Source organism: Papilio xuthus, unplaced genomic scaffold, assembly GCF_000836235.2.
Source record: "Papilio xuthus unplaced genomic scaffold, Pxut_1.1 DF827777.1, whole genome shotgun sequence".
NCBI classification, from domain to species: Eukaryota; Metazoa; Arthropoda; class Insecta; order Lepidoptera; family Papilionidae; genus Papilio; species Papilio xuthus.
In genome coordinates this window covers 5,357,275-5,377,304 of record NW_013530872.1, presented here as the reverse complement: position 1 = coordinate 5,377,304, position 20,030 = coordinate 5,357,275, and the positions used below count along the sequence as shown (strand labels likewise).

The window sequence follows — 20,030 nt, the reverse complement described above, 5'->3', positions numbered from 1 at the left end:
TGTCTGTCAATGTCACCTTGTCACTGCCTTGCTGTACAAAATTGTAAATTATGATATTGTGCTAAAACAATATGTTTAGATAAATCAATTTAATTCAAATTAATATTTTGACCGAATTTGAAATTGATATTAGTATCAAGGTAATGTATGTGACAAGATGTCTGACGAAGAAAGTGTAGATATTAAGCAAGAGTTGCTGGATCTATTAACAAATGTTCAACCAAATCTTCAAGATGTTATCAAACGGGTAAATAATGTACCATTTTACCATTACATTAATTCATTTGTCAATTAATATCAGTCTAGACTTTAGCTTGTCATTTACCATACTGTACTGTGTGGTTTTAAAGTTTTTTATCCAAATGCATTCTTTTTTTTTTAATTTGATACAATGTTTTATCATTACAGCTTTATAATAATATTTAAGTTATATTTTGTAAATGTTTCATTATTACAGAGCTTTACAAATGTTATACTGCAACAGAATAAAAATGGTGAACAAATCAAACCTGATGTTTTGGAGGATACATCTTATTTTGCGAAAAATACCCAAGTGTAAGTTTAATTAAACAAGTTCAAATAACCATAATAAATATTCTAAAACTTAGATTAATTTACTTAGTACAGAACAGTTTATGACACACTACTACATAAAAAGTATATATTCAGAAAGTTTTTGCACTATCAGTTATATTGTATCTCTAGTCACTATTTTTGATCAATTTTGAAAACTTATTTATATAATTAAATTAATACTGTTTTAAAAATGTCATTCAGGATCCAGTAAGCTGATTTTATGATCTTATAAATGCGAAAGTTTAGATAGATGGATGTTTGTTTGAAGGTATCTGTGAAACCGCTGAATAGATCTTAATGAAATTTGGTATAGATGTAGAACATAGTCTGGAAGAATATATAGGTTACTTATAAAAAATTTTATAACTCATGGACAGAGTATAGGCAACAGCTAGTTTTTAATATATTAATTTTCCAAAACAAAACTGTTGTAAATAATATTGTCTTCAATATAAATGGATGGCATATTTTTTGAAAATTATTACAAATTATGTGACAGACTTATGTGTTGTTGTTGCAGTAATTTAACAAGATTGGAACTACTCAGGACACCGACATTCCACCTGCAGACAGTGTCTCTAGATCTCAAATCAATGGCGCTAAGTCTGAGATGTTCACTGGGCGAGGTCAGTGTGAAAGGCCTATACTCTGCATTTAATGAGAATCTATATAACTTAATACCTGTAATGTCAGAGGGACATGTGTTGTAAGTAAAATTCATTTTTAATTAACTTTGATATTGTTAATCTATACTAATATTATAAAAAGGAAAGATTTGATTGTTTGTTTATATTAAAACTAATGACTGATTTCATACTGAACTGATTTAAAAAAATTCTTTTACTATTGGGAAGCTACACTGTGGCTTAGAGACATAGCCTATGTTTAACCCATTAGTGCATGATGTTCGATAAATCGGACGCCAATAAAATTCTTATTTTAGGAGTTATATATATTTTACTAACAGTTTATTTTTTTAAACAGTAGTGTAATATATATTTGAAGTGGTAATACTGTTGGTATGACATTCCGGGGAGCGATTTATCGGACGGGCTATAAAATCTAAACTTTCATATTGATTAAATATTTTATACAATTTAATGGTCAAATACACTCGAAATGAAAATATATTACAGTGATCATAATGAAAAAGGTGTTAATAAACTTTATGCACTAATGGCTTAATACATTTTTTAATTCTGCATGGACAAAGTCATTGGTAACTACTAGACGATTAATGGATGTTTCACTTACTATGAAAAGGAGTGGTCATTTTATGTTTCATGAATTTTTCTTTCAATTTAAATTATGTGTGTAAATTGTTTATTATTATATTATTACAACTCTCATTATGTATTCTGTTAAATAAGTATTTTATCACAAAGTAAATAATTGTATTTTCTTTTGATTGTAAGGTCTGTGCAATAAGGATATGGTAATTAATTGTTTTTGTATATTATATAATACAAGGCTTTAAACGCTTTATATTATATAAAAATGTTATAAACTTGTGTACTAATGTTTTTAATGTATGTACATTTTATTTAGTATTAATTTTAATACTTTTATCTTTATAATTGGTGTTATTTTTCTTTAACTTATGTTTCTTTGACTGTTTCTTAAGCACATAAATGGGTGTTTCCTGTTGAGCTGATGGTTTGGTTCGGCCCATTAGGAAAAAAATCCTATTGAGTTGAGAGGTCAGTGGACTGATCAGCCCAACAGGAAATACCCAAATAAGTGTATGTCAATCTTACTAATATTTTAAATGTATATGTCCATCCATATGGATGTAACTTAGAAAGTATCTCCAGAATGGGTTAACATGTCTCGATGAAATTTGGCATAGATGTAGAACATAATCTAGAAGAACACATAGGCTACTAATTACCTTTTTCTTATTCCATATGAACGCTGTCACAGGCATTGACTTTTAAACAATTATATTTGTTGTATTTTTAAATGTTAAGTTAATTTCAGAATATCATTATCAAATATGACAGCGGATGTGAATGTGGGTCTAGTTATGGAAGATGATGTGTTTACGTTTATCAATCCGGGAATTGATTTTGTACATGATGAAGTTATAGTCAAGGTATATTTATTTTTATCGTGTAATCGTTTAAACTTATTAATTTCTTATACTGTGAAAGTTGCGGACTTCTTAATATATTATGATAACAAGATATTGTTTTAGCTGTCATGGCCGTCACCTCAGAGAAATGGTGGATATGAATTTACAACAACAGAACAATTAGCTAAGCACATAGGTAAGAGTTTTATATATTTCATAGGCTAGGCAAAGAATACATACATATAATATTATTTTAGTTGTATTAAGGGACTTTAAATTTTCACATTATAATTAAGGTCTTGTGTATTCAATTTTAAATATTATAAATGCGAATGTTTAGATAGATGTATGGGTGGAAGTTTGAAGGTATGTCCAAAAGGGCTAAATGGATCTCGATGAAATTTGACATAGAACATAGTCTGGAAAAACACATTATCCATTATGTTTTAATTAAATACCGCGCGGACGGAATCGTGAGCGATAGCTAGTTTATTATAAAATTTGAACTATTGTCGTTTGTAGACGATCTCCCGCTGACTGCTGCGTTGTCACTACCTCTGTACGCGTTGCTGCGACATCGCCTTCAGCGTCACCTCACGCTGGTGCTGCGTCAAGCCACCAGCGTCTCCGACCTGCTCTACTCCAACCCCAGCCTGCTGGAAGTCTACAGGTAAATAGCCAAATATAAAAAAACTATAACTTTTTAGCTGCTAACAACTACTTAACAAATTACATTAAAATTACACATATATAACTCTTTTCAAATATCTTCTTGGCTCAAGGTCATTGGCGCGTTGCGCTGTACTCTTTCCCGCATCTCGCAACGCCCCATTACACATATGATTATGTTCCGCACAGCGAATTGTGCGAAGTTAAAAGCTAACAAGATATCTGAAAACATTTATACATTGACTTTTAAAGCGTCAATAGCCTAATGGTTAACGGTACGGATTTCCGATCACGAGGTCGGGTGTTCGAATCCCGCCATTCGACTATTATCGTAAACCATATCCGAGCACAAGCATAGAGCTTAGTTGGAATGGTAAAATAAATATTAGTAAATTTACGAAAAAATCTGCTATTTAAAAAAATTGACTAACTGTCGCCTGTGACTTCTTCCGGAATTAAAAAAAAACATTTTGAGTATAGTATATAGAAATAAAATAAAGAAACGAATGGGGACATATATAATGTAAAATTTTAGGTCAATGGCAGCAGATTTGTCACACGAAGGGAACCGAGTGGTGGACATGGTGCTGATCAACATGCGGCGCACTCTGCTGCAGACACGCCGAGAGGTACTCGAGTTGCCACCCCTACATGCCACCTTTATGCACAAGGTAATCATATTTACATTTAAAAAAACTTATCTTACTGTTAATAATTTTATTTATATGATATCTTAATTAAATTTTACTAATATTTAAATGCGAAAGTATGGATGGATGTTACAACTGTTAGGAAGAAAATCACTCACTAATCATTCTGACAATGACTTTGTAACGTCAAATTCGTGCCAAAGGATTTTAACTAATAAGGTCTAAAACAATTTATCTCCAAAACGTCCTAACGAAATTTTACACAGATGTAGGGCAGAGTCTACTACACATAAGTTTTTTTTAATTCCGCGCAGACAAAGTCGTGGGCAAAATCTAGTAATATTTCTAGCACTAGTAATCTCAAGAATGATAAAACGTATCTCTCTGAAATTCGGTATAGATGTAGAACATAGACGGGAAGCATACATAAGCTACTAATTAGGTTTTTTAATTAAGGGCGGACGGAATCGCGTGCTAAAGCTAGGAAGTTAATAAACTCGGATAAGTGAATGATGGCATTATCTGAATTTAAATAGATTTATGTGTAGATAGGATCAATATCGTTCGTTGGCAAGTTCGAGACGGAGGCGGGCTGGGTGAAGAACCTCGCCACCATCAACAGGGTCAGCGACGTCAGCGTCTCTCACCACACCGATAACAGGACCAGCTTCAGCGTCACGCTCAAGATAAAAGACCTGCAGGTCACTTTCAAACAATCCTTTAACTTTAATTAATCTCAATGAGCTTAGCTTTTTTATCATAAATTATGACAAACAAAAATACAAAGGGATTAACTCTAACTGTAGGTTTCTAAGATCAAAATCTCTTTTTAAAACATAACGTGATCCGAATCAATTTCTATGATAACACAGAAATAACATTCAAACGGAAATTTTAAACTGAGAAACCCATATGAAAAATATTTTTAAGAACGAATAAAGATTTTCCATTAAGAACTAAGAAAAGGAAAACCTGAACCTATTTCTTAAATCTTAAAAACATATAGAAGCGAATTTATCATATACAAATGAATTTTCAACATCAATATTTGAAAATAAAGTCATCACCAAACGTGTTAAATCAGTCTTAAATGTAATGTTTACATACAATGTAACAGATAGGATACGAGGGATACCGCATGCGTGCGATGGGCGTGTCGTGTTCGGGGCGTGTTGCGGCCGCCATCGCTAACTGCGCGCTGCATCTGCGGCTCTCCGCCGGACGCGCGCACAACGAGCCGTACGCACAGCTTGACTGTCTGCGTCTAGACCATCTGCAGTCAGTACACCCACCATATTACCTTACCACTGCTATTAAAATTCTACAACTTTTTCATATATTTTAAGGTGACAATCGAGCAAGCGGCCATTTAAATTCGCCGAGATAACGAAGCTAATGTAAATGTGAAAAAATGGGCAAAACACCCGCAATTCGGTATGCTTTGCCCACTTTTAATCGACGGAGGAAGGGACGCACAAAAAAAGGATATCCCCTTCCTATGCATGTCCTCTTCCGTCCATTCCACTTCCCACTTCTCTAATAAGAAAACGATGGGAAGAGATAGAGGATTAAAATAATGCCTGTGGCATGATGATGATCGTGCTCATCGTTTAGACTAAATAAGCAAAAAGTATCGGAAAAATTAGTAGAAACACTTCATGTAAAGAAAACTAAGAGTAATAAATAACTTATATTTATGTCTGTTACATTTACAGGTCAATGGATATGCACGTAACTGGTCTAGGTCCTCTGAGCGGTGCAGCTGGTCTGGTGCGGACGTGGGCGCGAGGTGCCAGCGTCGCCCACGCGGCGCCCGCCATCACCGCGCAGCTCACACACGAGCTGCACACCGCGCTCACAGAACTGCCGCTGTGGGATCTGATGCACGCACACCAGTATACATCACCCACATAACTCGCCCACGCCCACACATGCGTAGCTTACGCCCACACGCCCACATTGTGTAACACAGCAAGCAGTACACATCTCTCACATAACCTACGAGGCCCACTATCTTCACGAAGCCCACGCTTAGCGTGATGTATGCCCAGCAATATACGTCGCCCACCTGAGTTGCCCACTATGCGTGTATCCCACGCTTTCCCAACTTGACGCATAGCACGCAATTCACATCGCCCATAAAACCACTTGGTTGATCGCACATTTTTTTGTTTTAAAAGTTAAAAGTTTTAGATTTGCTCAAACCATTTTGTCCATATTTATTTGTTTTTATTGATTTTTTAAATTATATTGTTCAAGACTATTTTATACAATTTTATTATTAAGATAACAAATATTCTAAAATTAGACATTTAATTAGTAGATTATAAAAACTGTATTAGACTCAAGCTATTTTTATTGTAAAATTCAATTATTGTTGTGCATGAAACTTGACTTCTTGGTTGCTGAGACCAATGTTCCTGCAATTTTGAATTATTTAATTTAAAAATTAATTTTGTTTGTTAAGTATTTAATGACATTCTTAGTGCATTACAAAAAAAAACTGTCTAAAAACCTATCCATCCAGATCTCACATTTTCATGCTTAGTTTTAAAGATATTTAAAGGTAATTTTTCATGTCACTTCATTTTATACTTATATTATTATTATACTAATTTTTTTCAGCTTTTTTCTACTATGTTTATATTCTACTTGTCTACCTTTATATATATGTTGATCGTTGAATTCAGCCGCGACACTTTTAGACATATGTTGTCTCTGTTTTTTTCAAAGAGAATGTAAGGGATGGCATTATCTGTCAACTCAAATGCTTCAAATCAAACCCATAACACAGAGGAGTGTAAGATGACGTGTTACCTTAGTTATAGGAATGTAAAGAGCAATAAAATTATTTTAGTATATTTATATAAATAATTAAATTATTAAAAATGCTGACACTCACATATGAGCTATATATATTTATACTGAAATTGTGACGTCACCGTCAGATTACAAACATCGACAGTTTATTAATTAGCTTTGGCTGACATTTAAAAGGGCAATATTTTTTTTTACATAGTCAAAAGTAATTTACATTTTATATGGCGTGTCCGTTATCATCTTTAAAAATACCGTATTAAAAAAATAATTATTAAATATGTTGTATAGATATTTAATCTTAATACTTTTTTAATCACAATTTTAACATTTACGCTGAATTATTTATGCCTACAAATCGCAATTAATAAAAACTTTTTGATTGTGTTAAAAATGAAATTGGTTGTTGATTTTATAGCGGTTGTGAGAGCTTGGATATTTGAGACTGTTGTAAATTGTGTTTTTATTATACAAGTTGTTTATTAAAATTATTCTTTTTAAATATTTATTTTTAATTTACCTACTACTTAATGAGAAAAGTCGTCCGTTTGTCTTTTTTTAGTTACTTACCAACATTAAGACAAGAAAAAGTAAGAAAATCTGAGTGAAAAAGAAAGGTTTCTGAGGTACACAAAAATCGTGGGCATAATCTACCACCATGTTGAAATATTTCGTGGCTTAATTTATGTGGGTCACGAAATAGTTTATTATGTGACCCAATAGATGGCGCTGTCATGCATCTAAAAGATTTTTTACTTATAACTTTTAGGAAAAATCAACAATTTATTGACATTTACAGTTATTGACTTTTAATGTCACATTTGTATATCAACCACTAAAATAATTAACCCTTTATAATTGAATTATTAACGAAGCGCAAAGAGTTGATGATTTTTTTGTTTAAAATGTGTATTTCTCAACGACATTTAAATAAATTACCAATTCATCAATCATAAAGTTTTTACGTAATAAAAGAAGCAAGTAGAAATTGATGACGGCGTAGGCAATTGTGTTTTCTTGCTCTTGAATTACAAATCTTACCCAAAAACTTCGAAAGTCGATAACAGCGACAGGCAAGTATCCGGTCTTATTGCTTAACTGCCCGTGTGATAACAGATTCATAGAATCTGCCCTGCTTATATACATCTACGCATATATAATAATATTTGTAAAATTCATAATATTCACCAATACACATCGGGAAAGGTTAAGGTCCTTGTGAAAAAGTGGCTTGTGTCCTTATCCTACCTTGACACGGAAGCCCTTCTTTGCGCCAGCCAATAACAATTTCACCTGCGCACCTAACTTAAAACACACACACACACACACACACACTTTCTCACATACTCACACGCATAATCATACACACACATGCTATCCTTTGATATTATTAGTAGTTCAAAATTACTTAGTTTAATGTCTTCATGTATTTTCTTATTTTCCAAATTGTATCTCATAATATCACGCTTAGTTTTACATGATATGTACGTACTGTCATTTTGTTTATGGTTAGTGCACTCCTAGGCCCCGAGATACAGGCTCAGCCTAGTTCGGGGTCTGCAAGATACTTCACTGTATATTATTCTAACGTGTTTTTTGTGAAATAAATTTATTCTTATTCTTATTCTTATTCTAATTACAAGAATTGTGAATGAACTTATGTATTTACAGCTGTATCAATAAGAAAACATGGGTATCGTATGTTCTGCGTTCTCCGGTATAGATTTATGCACGAGTCGGTAACTAACATTTTACAAATATTACAATTAATCATCCTCGTAATAATTTATTTTTATGTTCTTTGTTTAAAACATGAAATATTGATCCTAATATATCCTTTAAGAAGTATTTCAGTACCAGTCGACTTGCTTGGCTAGTTTACTTTATATGAATAAATTATAGCATTGAACGTGTTGCCTAGAAAGCACGTCCTACCCACTGCGCCTTTGTCTGAAAATTAATAAAATAGGATTGAATCTCACATAAATCCTGTTAAATCATTTACTTTTCTGATTGTTTTATTAATACAGACTTGCAAACTGGTTTCTGTGCTGTGTCACGCTGGGGGGAATTATGTCTTTTATGCAAATATCTGTCATTTACGGTATGACTATCGGCTACCACACGGGGCAAGAACAATTGGCTTATTTTGCCGGTAAGAATCCCTATCCCTATGATTCAAATAACTTATTAACTAACAAATACCGTGTAAATACGTTAATAACTTAATTTAAAATAAATTATTGATGTTGTTGTCGTTTATTCTGTTTCAAAGTTATATATAACTCAATTATTTTTTAGAGAGATATAAAATTAGGAGTTCCGTTTTGACAGCCCTTGCGACCGGCGGCTAAACGCTGCTGCTCCTTTTTCTAGGGCTGCCACTAATCGGAAGTTTCTTGTTTTATTTTCTCCTCTGCGTCAATTAAATGTTATCATTTTAGCTAGAGCAAGAAACGTACAGAGTACTACAAAGTTTAGTGGACCGCTGTTGCGAGCGGGAACCGAGGTGGAGCGTCGCACTGAACCATTCAGCCCAGATACAACCACCACTACCACAATACCACCAGAGACCACTACAGAATCTGTACTCGGTTTCTATCACTTTCCGTATTATTTTTGAATACCTAACACGTCTCAATACGACTGGCATCAGGTTTATTCTGAAACAATACTAAACAGAAGAATATATTCCTATAATTAATCTGTATAGCTTTTTAAATGGTTGATAACCAATTTTTTTTTATTTTATTATAAGGTGTCAAACGACCGCTGGTCATGGACATCTACAATTGAGAAGCGTTGAATACCTTTAATCAACGGAGGAAGGTTGTTAAACGGTATTTCCCAATTTCAGGTTTGGAGATGTATGAAACACGGCCTAGAGCCAGAACTGGTAGTCGGGATGATAATGATACACCTATATTTATACAATACGTGGACATGTATGTAACATTTTAATTTGTTCCACTTGCATTTGAATTTCTTATATTGTAAATCAACTATTATTTTCCTAGGACTACTTTGGGATCTTTGCCGGATCTCGAAGACTTCCCCAGAAAATACAACGGTCGTGTCCGGAGGGCGAAGAATGATATGTTGAGCAAAATGTTTTGGAGACCTTTTAAAAAAACAGATGTAAAACCGATATCGCCTACGTAACTGCTCATAGGTCGACATTTACCTCCAGATTCAAAATACATGTATCAAATCATTTTATTTTACACTTTTGGAATTATTTATCTATTATATTAATATAATAAGTACAGAGAAAACTTTTTTCTTTTATTGTTCCGGTTTAACTCAAAAACTATAATACAAAAACTACTGGATCCTTTTTAAAATCTCTACCATGGATATAAAATTTAGAAATTATTCATCATCAGCTTACTATACATACCCACCGAGGGACTCGGAGCCTACCCTAAGTTAAGGGTGATTAGGCCATAGTCAACCACGCTGGCCCAGTGCGGGTTGGTTGACTTCACACATATCTTTGAATTTCTTCTCAGATATGTCCAGGTTGCATCACGATGTTTTCCTTCACCGTAAGAACGTCGGATAAATGTATATATGTAAATCGGAAATCGAAAAACACATTGGTACACGGCGGGATTCAAACCCAGGACCTGCCGATTGCAAATCAAGTGCTTGATCCCTGAGCCACCGACGCTCTTAGGAATTATTAAAATGAATAAAAACAACTAAGAGGGATACCACATTCAATGGCGTTGACAATCCTAAGGTTGAACGAGTGGATTGGTTCCTTAATTCATTACAACGGGCGTCAAAATAGCAAACGCAAAAAATTATAAATAATTGGAAATATCAACCAACATATTTTTTATTTCAGTGTTAGTAAAACTATGGGATCCATTTCATATATGTAGATCTGGATCAAATCGCTATATCGTTATTGTCTCTTCATTTCAAAAATAAAAAAAAAGTTACTGCTTGAAGGTGTATGACATTTTTGACAATGTATGATTTATTTTTCAATTAAATAACTTTTGTAGGTTATTAGTTATTCAAGCCATACCTTTATTGAGGAGAAATATTAGTAAATAGATTTACATAGCCAAACTGTAATAAAATGTAGAAATTGTTTGTTATTAACCTTTGATATATTATGGAAATATACGAATCAATTATAAAAAGAAAGTGTTGAGAGGTTAAGTGCTCTAAAGAATTTCAATTTGCTCCTGACTTAGGTCGCCAACATAAAACCAAGTTCCTATATCTTTAGGTTAGATTATATTTATAATATACTCTATATATTTAGTACGTGACAGCTTGATAATATTGTGTATAAGTAAATTGTGTATAAGCTAAAATTTATTAAAAACTTATTATCTTTCTAGATTCAACAATAATAAGTGATGGGTTTGGTACAATCTCTTATGTGCGCTATCGTGCTTTGCTTCGAAAGGTGTCGTATTTTCTTTACACTTACAAAAAAAATGTATCAATGCAAGCCTAGAAGAGTAAATCGTGCGGAAATCTGCAATTGAAGAGAACTATTCCATTCCGTCTCAATCAAATGAATTAAGAACATCTTTTCAATTTTATCAATAAGACTAAATAAATATTTGTTGAACTTGAGTGGATGTGTGGGCAAAATGTCATGTTATCATTGTCGCGCAGTAATGCCGTTGTGGTTTGTTTGTAGAGTGGTGTCATGGATGTGCTGTGCCATGGTGCTGGTGGTGATATTGGTCATGATTGTTGTATTGACGCTGTACGGCATCACGCTGGGGTATCACTACGCACAAAAGGAAATAGCACGTTTCGCATGTATTTATCATTTTTTGAGTAGTTTATGAGTATAATGTTTTAATAATTGCAAGCTCTACCATTGTAACATAAAAAAGGGTTGCCTATACTCTATCCTTTTCGAATTGTTCCACTATTTTTCAATTATACTAATATTATAAATGCGAATGTTTGAATGGATGGATGGATGTTTGTTTGGAGGTATCACCAGAACGGCTGCATGGATCTTGCTGAAATTTGGCATAGATACATCTATGCCAAATTTCAGTTCCGAAGAAGACATAGGCTATTTATTAGGTTTTTTTTTTAATTCCGCGCGGGCGGATTTGCGGGCAACAGCTAGGTAATTATAAACTGCGTCTTTTGTTTATCTTGAAATTTCTTTCAGACTTAAACTTTGACGAACTTTGAAACTGATCACAGCTTTCTTCACATATAGGTCATGAATTATAACTTAATGCATTAATTCCAACTTGCGTTGTTTTACTACGTGTTATTTTCTGTGAGATATTCAACATGTTATTGTGCAGCCGGTGAAGAAGCAAGTGGAGGTCGGTCAGGAAGTGAGTTGTTGCGTGAGGGGGACACGCAGCAGCAGGAGGTAGTCGAGCCCCTGGTGCGTCTTGTCGCCGTCAACCGCACGCAGCATGAGACATCTGGCGACGTGCCGGGTAACTAAACGATACAGATATAACTTACATCATAATCTACTGTAGCTTTATTTTTTATATTATTTTCTCTGATTTTCAGGTTCTTTTGAGGGTAGGACAGTGTCAGCGCAGCCGTTGTACCTAGAATCGACACCTACACCACTAGTTGTTCTAGAAAGTGAAAGGTGAACTTACCTGTGTGCCAATTTCTTTTAAAGTTTCGACGTATTACCTTCAACACCAACAGTAGTTGTAACCATGAGTTTCTAAGACCAAAATCTACAATTAAAACGTATTCTTATCTCTGTTCTATCAAAGATAATGACAGAGAAACCGATATATTTTATACAGAGTATTGGTCTCAGAAACCAATGGTTACTAGCACATTATATTTTACAGGCCAATAAAAGAGGTGGAATTAACGCCTCATGAGAAGGAATTAGCATTGAAATTAATTGGCAGATTTCGACGAATAAAGAGAAATAACTACACAAGTTATTCACCGCCTACGTTAATACACGACGACTCTACAACTTCAGCAGCGTAATAACTAGAAAGGAAATCATTTAAACGAAGTTTAAAATGTAACAATGATATTATAAATATTTTAAATTGTACATAGCTTTATCTTCATATAAAACTTTTAATTTTGCAATTCTATCGTTTTTGAAGGTTATTTAGTTTGATATAAGATGTACAAAAAGGGGTGTTAAAATCTATTTCTTAAAATTTTATTACTAATCTAATTAAGTTGCTTTCAACATAATAAAAGAATGATGTACTAATAAACTATGTTTATGATTTTCCCTTATACATTATGTTAAATTACATTACAATATAAGATTTTGAAACATTAAACACAGGAGTCCGTTTCAATAAATATGTTTTGTTGTCAAACCCAATATTTTCGCTTCCATTTGCTTTCAATTCGCGTTTCGTGATACGATGAATATTTTCTCTTATAAATTTATTGAACGCGTGATAGAAATAATGTGCTTGGCTCGTCTTATTCCATTCTTAAAGCGAAATTATGTAAATTATTAAACTACTTTGATTAATTCTTAAATACGAAATATTACATTAAAAAAATTGGATTTTGGATGGATGGATGGATGTTTGAATGAAGGAAACTCTAAAACGGCTCAACGGACCTCGCTGAAATTTGGCATAGTTGTAGAACATAGTCTGGAAGAACACATACGCTACATAGTAAGTTTTTATAATATCGCGCGGATGGAGTCGCGGGCGACAGCTAGTTAATATGCCTGAAGGTAGAGTTATAACTCGCAAAAAAAGCGCGCGGTTTCGCTTAATGAACAAAGAAGTCTTCATTCATGCAATTTTAAGCAAATTGGTGGTATGGTGAATATAACTAGCAAATTGTAGAAATACACTTACTTGATCCAGATCCCACATAATGAATGTAACAATAGTGATAGCCGATACCAATTCCAATCAATAATACAATTATAAGAGTAAGTGCTAAGCAACAAGTTAATATCGCACATACTGTCCACATAGATATCCTGAAAAAAACGCAAGTTAGTTTGATAACTCAAAGTCTACTACCTATTTCTAAAAATATACAACATATACTTTTTCTGGTGAGGTATTTTTCTCTTATTTATTGTAAAGCATACTAAAAAATGGTAAAGTGACTCAAATACTATAAAACAATGCTTTTATTACCTTTCCAATGCATCTAAAATAACCGAAAATGCCGATCCTAGTGTACAGAATATACACCCCATTTTGAATATCTAAAAATGAAAACTACAATACGAAAAATTTGGAAAACGTCAAGGCATTGTTATATTTTACCTACATTTTAATTTATAATGATTCAAAAGATGGCCTTTAAGGCCAAAAAATGCAGTAGCATCATATTGACAAGTGACTTTTTACAGTGTCATTTTTCAATCTAGCTATATTTTCTAAAATAAATAATAGCGCTATAGAGTGCTATATAATCCAAGGGGATTTTGTCCGCGGGCCCTAGTTTTCCATTATAATTCACTTTACCTAAACGGTTTCTGAAAAACATAATAAATTTATAAAAATGTGTTCTGGCTGTATGACTGAATATCTACATTAAAAATAACTGAAATCTATCATTTTTGACACTTACTTTGACATTATTTTGACTTTTGTTTAACAGTATGGCAGATGAAAACATTACGGGAAAGAAACAAGAAAGTAAAAATACCAAACGTTTAATGACACATAAAAACTATGCTTTTAAAAAACGTCTCCCTGTTCGACCGATAGACGGGAATAATGTAATATTCGTCACTAAAAAAACTAACTTTAAGGTACGTTTGCCTCATCATATGTGGTTGTTCGGCATTCTCACTAAAACATTAAACCCTAACATGCATATTTTCAGGCTCAGTTAGATAAATGTTGTGACCTTTTGACCAGAGGAGAAAAAGAGATCATTCTACATGGCCTAGGCGCTGCAATACAAAGATGTTGTAACCTAGCATTGCAGTTGGAAATTCTTTTTTCTGGAACTTGTCAAATCGAAGTTAACACAGGAACCGTAGATCTTGTTGGTGAGAATTATTTTTTGACATCTACTTATTTTGAATTTTATTTTGTTAATGTGTCTAATAAATTCCTTTAATACAGATGATCTGGAACCACTAGTGGATGATTTGGATTTTGGATCTCAAGTGCGACATTCATCTTCTATCCACATTAGAATATTTAGAACTGCAATGCTCGGTTCAAATCAGTAACAATGTTTTTCACTCTCAAAGAGATTGTACAGTGGATAGGATTAACAGTGTTTGAAATATGGATAAACCTTATCACATTGACTATATTCTCTGCGCTATTGGCAATGAAGATTGATGGTGTTGTGAATAGTGCTTGGTGGACAATCTTTGCCCCTCTGTTTGTGAGTGATGCTATGAATGCATATTTTTGTTGCATTGTCTGCATACGCATGAACTATGAAAGTTCATATAGGGCTTCACTGTACAGAGCATCATGGAGTGGTATTTTCTTAGGTCTAACTTTTGTATTTAAATTTTTACTATGTAGAAAACTACAAGGTGATTCAGCAATAGAATACAGTGAAGTATTTGCACCTTTGTTTATACTTCTGCAGTTAATAGCGGTGAGAGCTTGTCAGTTACACCAATAATATAATTGTAATGTTATCAATATTTCTATTATTCTATAAAATAAAGTGAATTGAAAATCAGTAACAAATTTTTATTTATTAGATATTTTGATGACTAAAATTGTAATTTAACAAAGAATTAAATTAATTAACTTGTTGATAACAGTAATAATGTTAATAATATTCACTATTTAAAGAACATATTGAAGAATCCTCCCCCTTTTTTCTTTTCTTCACCACTGAAGTTAAAATTAAAATTACCTTCCGTATTTGTAGTACTAGAGTTGGGTTTGTTATCATTTGTTAAGCGTTCAAAAAATGAAGATCCAGTTTTACGGAGACCTAAAATATTACAAAAAACAAAACCATAATATGAACATTACTACAAAAAAGCTTTATTTGCCAATATGTTTATACCTGACATAAAGTTAGGAAGTTGTGGCATGACTGTAATATTATCTGCTCCATCCATGGCCACATCAGCTTTAGGCGATAGTAAAACGCTAGAATCTAAAGTGAAATAAAGACATAATTTGTTCTTACTATAAGTGCCACACAAATTATGATCACTTAAAATAACCCAAAGAGATAAATATTATGAATGAAAAAAACAGTTATTTCAAGAAATTGTTTTGAAAATAAAGTTGGTTATAAGAAGTTTTTTCTTTGTGAATAATCTTTATTAAGTGATTGATTATGTGAGTATTAAAATACTGAGTGTATCAAGAAATATATAAAACAAAAATACCTAAGCATTGAGGATAACTATCATCACCATCGAATCCAGTAGCATTTAGAGATACATTTAATAAGTCAGACATCATTTGTGATCCTCCATGGTCAAACAAAAGTCCACTTATTTGATATTTAGACTTTTGGATATCTTGGTTGGTCTATAAATTTAAATAACACAAATATTATAATACTACCGCACCCGGACTCTCCTTATCTCCATTAGTGAGATATTCGGGTTAGAGAGCAATCTCTAAAAGCGAGAAAAATATCTCGGTCTCTTGGACTCTCAGTTATCCAGGTTTGACTGTGCATATTTATATCTTACTGTACATAAATTACCTTTGAATTTGTTTCAAATGTATTATTTTTTAACATGTCCATGTTAAGTGGTTTGGTAAAATTGGTCTCTTGTACATCCTGTTTTTTGTTATCTTGTTCCTCGATGTGATTGGACATGACACTTGGCTCAGAAACTTTGTTACCATCAAAGAATTTGGAAGCTATAATTTTGTCTTCAGTCATCTAGAAGGTTTTTATTAATTAGTACTAATGTTTTAATTTTTCAAGTAAATATCTGAATACAAGTATGTCATCTACCTTGTTTGAAATAAAATGTTTAGAATAAACGAATTCTGGAGTCGCATCGAGATTATGCGCCATGAGAATTTTGTCTTTTAATTTTTCATTGCCTTCAACATTTTCCAAACTGACATCCTGACTGTTTAAAGTTTCATTGTTTATTCCATCTTCAGCATTTACATTAACATCAATCTCAGTTAATTCTGATTGAACATTTTCCACTGATAAATCAAATGAGACTTTTTTCTTTACATATAAAAAAAATTGTGTAAGATATTTTGTCAACTATAAAATCAAATTAAGATCCAATTTCCACTTGCGGCTAGCCGTAGTGGAAATAGGCTAATGTAATTTAAAATTACCTTCTTCCTATCAATTATTTGTGCGGGCGACTGTACATGTTGCTCTTCATTGTCGTCAACATTTTCTTCTATCTCCTTTAAAGGTTGTTTTATCTATAATTTTTCATTAATTTTAAATTGTTTGATTAAAAACATACTAATTTTTTTTTATGTACAGTCAGCTGCATAATTATTTTAAGCATTTACAGTACTTTAGAGACATAAAAATAACTGTGTACGTATTCTTTAGTAACATGTATTGAAGATCGAAAATATAGAGATGTATATAAATATTGGAAACCGAAAGCATTGTAAATGTACACATATTTATGCACTTGACTGTACTCAGTCTAACATGTTTAGATCTAAATTATTCCACTCGTGTTTCTTTTCACCTTTACTTCAGGTAGAGGACAAATCTTTAACAGTTCTGCCGTTTTCTGTGATCCAACGGTGTTAACATTTTGTAGGGTATTGGAATCCACTTTCGATATAATGTTGATCATTTGACTTTTATTAAGAGTGATATCGTCTATTATATGAATTAACTTTCTATCAGAATAACTTTTACGAGTTTGTTCATAATATGATTCCCATTTATTATTGTATGTTGAAGACTGTGCTACGTCTATTTTATATCCAAGAGACTTTATTTTATTTTCCATAGTAGGTGTCACGTTGAGTTCAATTTTTTTCAACTAAAACATTAACAGTTAGATTAATTTTTATTTTAGCGTGATTTATTTATTCTGTTTAACATCCAAATGTACCTGATCTAATTTATCACCTAATATATCTAGATCAACGTCCATTAGTTGTAGTTTCGGCATCTAGAAAATAATCAAAGTTTAAACATATTTTATTTATTTCAGTTATGAATTGGAATTTTAAAAAAACCATAAAAGACTGAACATACTACAATCGCATCATTTTCTGTATGAACAAATTCCTTGTTTTTCTGCATTGCTTTCTCTGGATGTGAGTTTTCGTCCAGTTCTATTATTTTTACTTTAGAATATCGTCTGTCCATCATAGGTTGTTGTAAGTTTTCTGTTTTTATAATCAAGTCTTGAATTTCGTTAGTCCTATCTTGTATCATTTTTATTATTTTCGGTCTATCGTTTACGAAGAATTTGGCAAGGTCAATTACATATTTTTGGGTTAGTTCTTGTGCAGCACGCTTCTTCTTTTTTATATCATCCGAGAGCCCAACACATTTGCTGCGTAGATTGCTTATATTATTTTCGATTATCTGAATCCTTTTCTTCCCTTCTAGACATTGTTGGACCAAAGGAATGTTTTCAAATCTACTTTTACTCGACAACCAAAGTTGTTCATGTTTTTTTTCTCCGGCTTCTATTCTTTTGGAAAATTCGACATTTTCATCAAGTTTAAGCAACAATTCCTTTCTTATATCTATATTACCAGATTTTATAGTATTATGGGCAATAATTAAACTGAAATTACATATAATTAAATTAGAAAGTGTTGGAAAACAAATAAGAAAAAAAATATTTTCTACTAACTTGTTTAATTCTTGTTCAGCTAACTTTATTTCAACTTCTAGCTTTTTATTCCCGTCAGTGATAAAGTTAAGTATATCTTTCCTCTCTTTTATTTTCTTTTTCAATCTATCCAATAAGGATGCTTGGGCTGAAATAATAATATATTCCACATAATAGTAGGCGTAGCGGTTGCCTGTGACTTCGTCAGCGAAGCGAAGTCCCGTCAAATCGGTCCAGCCATTTCGTCAGAAATTTAAAAAAAATGTATTGATAACATATACAATAGGATTATTTAAAAAAAATATTAAAACTTTATGACATGGATGACTATTGTTTAACTTAATTAAATTATAATTGGAATGTATTCGGAGTTTAATTTTTGTCATCCAAATTACTTTATTTCATTCTATATTTCAACTTTTCATCTGTTTTTAGAGTTAATGAACAGAAACCTCGATAAATTATGCTTTTGTTTTTGCAGTAATAGGTTACAAAATATATACTCAGTTTTACCGCGCCATTTTTAAAAACTGCATTTACTGCGACGAACTCATGTTTTTAAATACCCTTGTTAAGTTAATAATGTTTATCTTACAAATTTTGTTTATTTTACGTGCATAAGAATTATTTATATCTAGCAACTCAATTTCTCTTAATATTATATTCTGTTGGTTAATGCAAAATTAATAATTTCAGTAATCGCAGGCGATATTAAAAGTATTTACCTTTACTGCATTGAATGGAGAAAAATATTCTCAGCTTCGATTCATCTACTTCTGTAGATATATTCTTTAATAGTTGGACTTCATTCGACATCGCCATTTTATTAAATTTATTGAAAACAATTTAAAAGAACCAAAACCTGTAAACCACTAACCCCTTAACAAATAAGTTCGACGAACATTTTTTTTTATCATCTGAGTAATAAAGTCATGATATCTTTATTTATACTGCCAGGTTTTTTTTTGTTATAATATTAAATTATTTATTTATTTATTCTATTTAGTTATTTGTCATATGTATAAAGATTTACGACGTGAAAATAAAATATAAAATTAATGTAAATGGATACCATACTTAGAAAATATCATCATTTGTTTAAACACCTTCAGTTGTCAATAATATTAGAGAAATCAGTATTTGCTATTTCGTTTTTTGCTATAAATTACTGAAAATAATGAAATTACATACTCTTTTAACTGATCTTTTGGGGACAGGAGGAATGTCACGTGGAGTCCATACTGCTAAAGGCACTTGGGAACTAAGCCCTTCAATGAACTGATACAGGCTGTTAATGTTAGCCTGGTTTCTGTATAGAACCTTTTTAAATTTTGCCGCGATTCAACTAGATGCGCCACAACTGTGTTATCAAGGAAATAAAACAATAAAATCAATACCTAGAATTTATTTAACAAAATAATGTCATACAGTTATTCAAATTAACAAACATAATCAAATAAATTGCAGTACAACCTAGCATCCTAATTAAAACCAGGTACTTTTCATAATTTAAATCCCATCTTTAAAAACT

General features: G+C 32.3%; 6 protein-coding genes and 1 long non-coding RNA gene across 7 annotated transcripts; 5 read left to right on the top strand and 2 right to left on the bottom strand.

Moving 5' to 3' along the window:
* The first annotated feature begins 11 nt into the window (after nucleotides 1-11).
* LOC106116004 (uncharacterized) lies at nucleotides 12-7,283 on the top strand. Its single transcript, XM_013309705.1, has 10 exons — nucleotides 12-247; nucleotides 458-555; nucleotides 1,097-1,282; nucleotides 2,557-2,671; nucleotides 2,774-2,846; nucleotides 3,173-3,320; nucleotides 3,855-3,990; nucleotides 4,518-4,670; nucleotides 5,087-5,247; nucleotides 5,685-7,283. Exons 1-10 carry the CDS (start codon nucleotides 158-160, stop codon nucleotides 5,881-5,883), a joined length of 1,359 nt encoding a protein of 452 aa, XP_013165159.1. The 5' UTR covers nucleotides 12-157; the 3' UTR covers nucleotides 5,884-7,283.
* Nucleotides 7,284-7,607: 324 nt separating this feature from the next.
* Nucleotides 7,608-10,052, top strand: LOC106115705 (uncharacterized). Its single transcript, XM_013309163.1, has 6 exons — nucleotides 7,608-7,859; nucleotides 8,458-8,525; nucleotides 8,817-8,941; nucleotides 9,231-9,380; nucleotides 9,644-9,731; nucleotides 9,804-10,052. The coding sequence occupies exons 2-6, from the start codon at nucleotides 8,476-8,478 to the stop codon at nucleotides 9,946-9,948; spliced, it is 558 nt and encodes a 185-aa protein (XP_013164617.1). The 5' UTR covers nucleotides 7,608-7,859; nucleotides 8,458-8,475; the 3' UTR covers nucleotides 9,949-10,052.
* Nucleotides 10,053-10,785: 733 nt separating this feature from the next.
* On the top strand, nucleotides 10,786-12,780 carry LOC106115707 (uncharacterized). The gene is made up of 6 exons (XM_013309165.1): nucleotides 10,786-11,032; nucleotides 11,148-11,215; nucleotides 11,456-11,580; nucleotides 12,090-12,230; nucleotides 12,310-12,394; nucleotides 12,609-12,780. Exons 2-6 carry the CDS (start codon nucleotides 11,166-11,168, stop codon nucleotides 12,754-12,756), a joined length of 549 nt encoding a protein of 182 aa, XP_013164619.1. The 5' UTR covers nucleotides 10,786-11,032; nucleotides 11,148-11,165; the 3' UTR covers nucleotides 12,757-12,780.
* Nucleotides 12,781-12,988: 208 nt separating this feature from the next.
* Nucleotides 12,989-14,077, bottom strand: LOC106115708 (uncharacterized). Its single transcript, XR_001227766.1, has 3 exons — nucleotides 13,899-14,077; nucleotides 13,608-13,735; nucleotides 12,989-13,225 (listed from the first exon to the last, which is right to left on the bottom strand). It is a non-coding gene; the product is annotated as an uncharacterized LOC106115708 (long non-coding RNA).
* Nucleotides 14,078-14,338: 261 nt separating this feature from the next.
* On the top strand, nucleotides 14,339-14,974 carry LOC106115667 (ribonuclease P protein subunit p20). The gene is made up of 3 exons (XM_013309117.1): nucleotides 14,339-14,521; nucleotides 14,596-14,764; nucleotides 14,841-14,974. Exons 1-3 carry the CDS (start codon nucleotides 14,369-14,371, stop codon nucleotides 14,948-14,950), a joined length of 432 nt encoding a protein of 143 aa, XP_013164571.1. The 5' UTR covers nucleotides 14,339-14,368; the 3' UTR covers nucleotides 14,951-14,974.
* Nucleotides 14,938-15,408, top strand: LOC106115668 (transmembrane protein 203). Its single transcript, XM_013309118.1, has one exon. The coding sequence runs from the start codon at nucleotides 14,953-14,955 to the stop codon at nucleotides 15,358-15,360; it is 408 nt and encodes a 135-aa protein (XP_013164572.1). The 5' UTR covers nucleotides 14,938-14,952; the 3' UTR covers nucleotides 15,361-15,408.
* A 58-nt stretch (nucleotides 15,409-15,466) lies between these two features.
* On the bottom strand, nucleotides 15,467-19,366 carry LOC106115685 (uncharacterized). The gene is made up of 11 exons (XM_013309140.1): nucleotides 19,225-19,366; nucleotides 18,521-18,647; nucleotides 17,911-18,451; nucleotides 17,765-17,824; nucleotides 17,390-17,692; nucleotides 17,016-17,108; nucleotides 16,672-16,899; nucleotides 16,414-16,596; nucleotides 16,088-16,232; nucleotides 15,757-15,849; nucleotides 15,467-15,681 (listed from the first exon to the last, which is right to left on the bottom strand). Exons 1-11 carry the CDS (start codon nucleotides 19,319-19,321, stop codon nucleotides 15,527-15,529), a joined length of 2,025 nt encoding a protein of 674 aa, XP_013164594.1. The 5' UTR covers nucleotides 19,322-19,366; the 3' UTR covers nucleotides 15,467-15,526.
* Nucleotides 19,367-20,030: the final 664 nt, after the last annotated feature.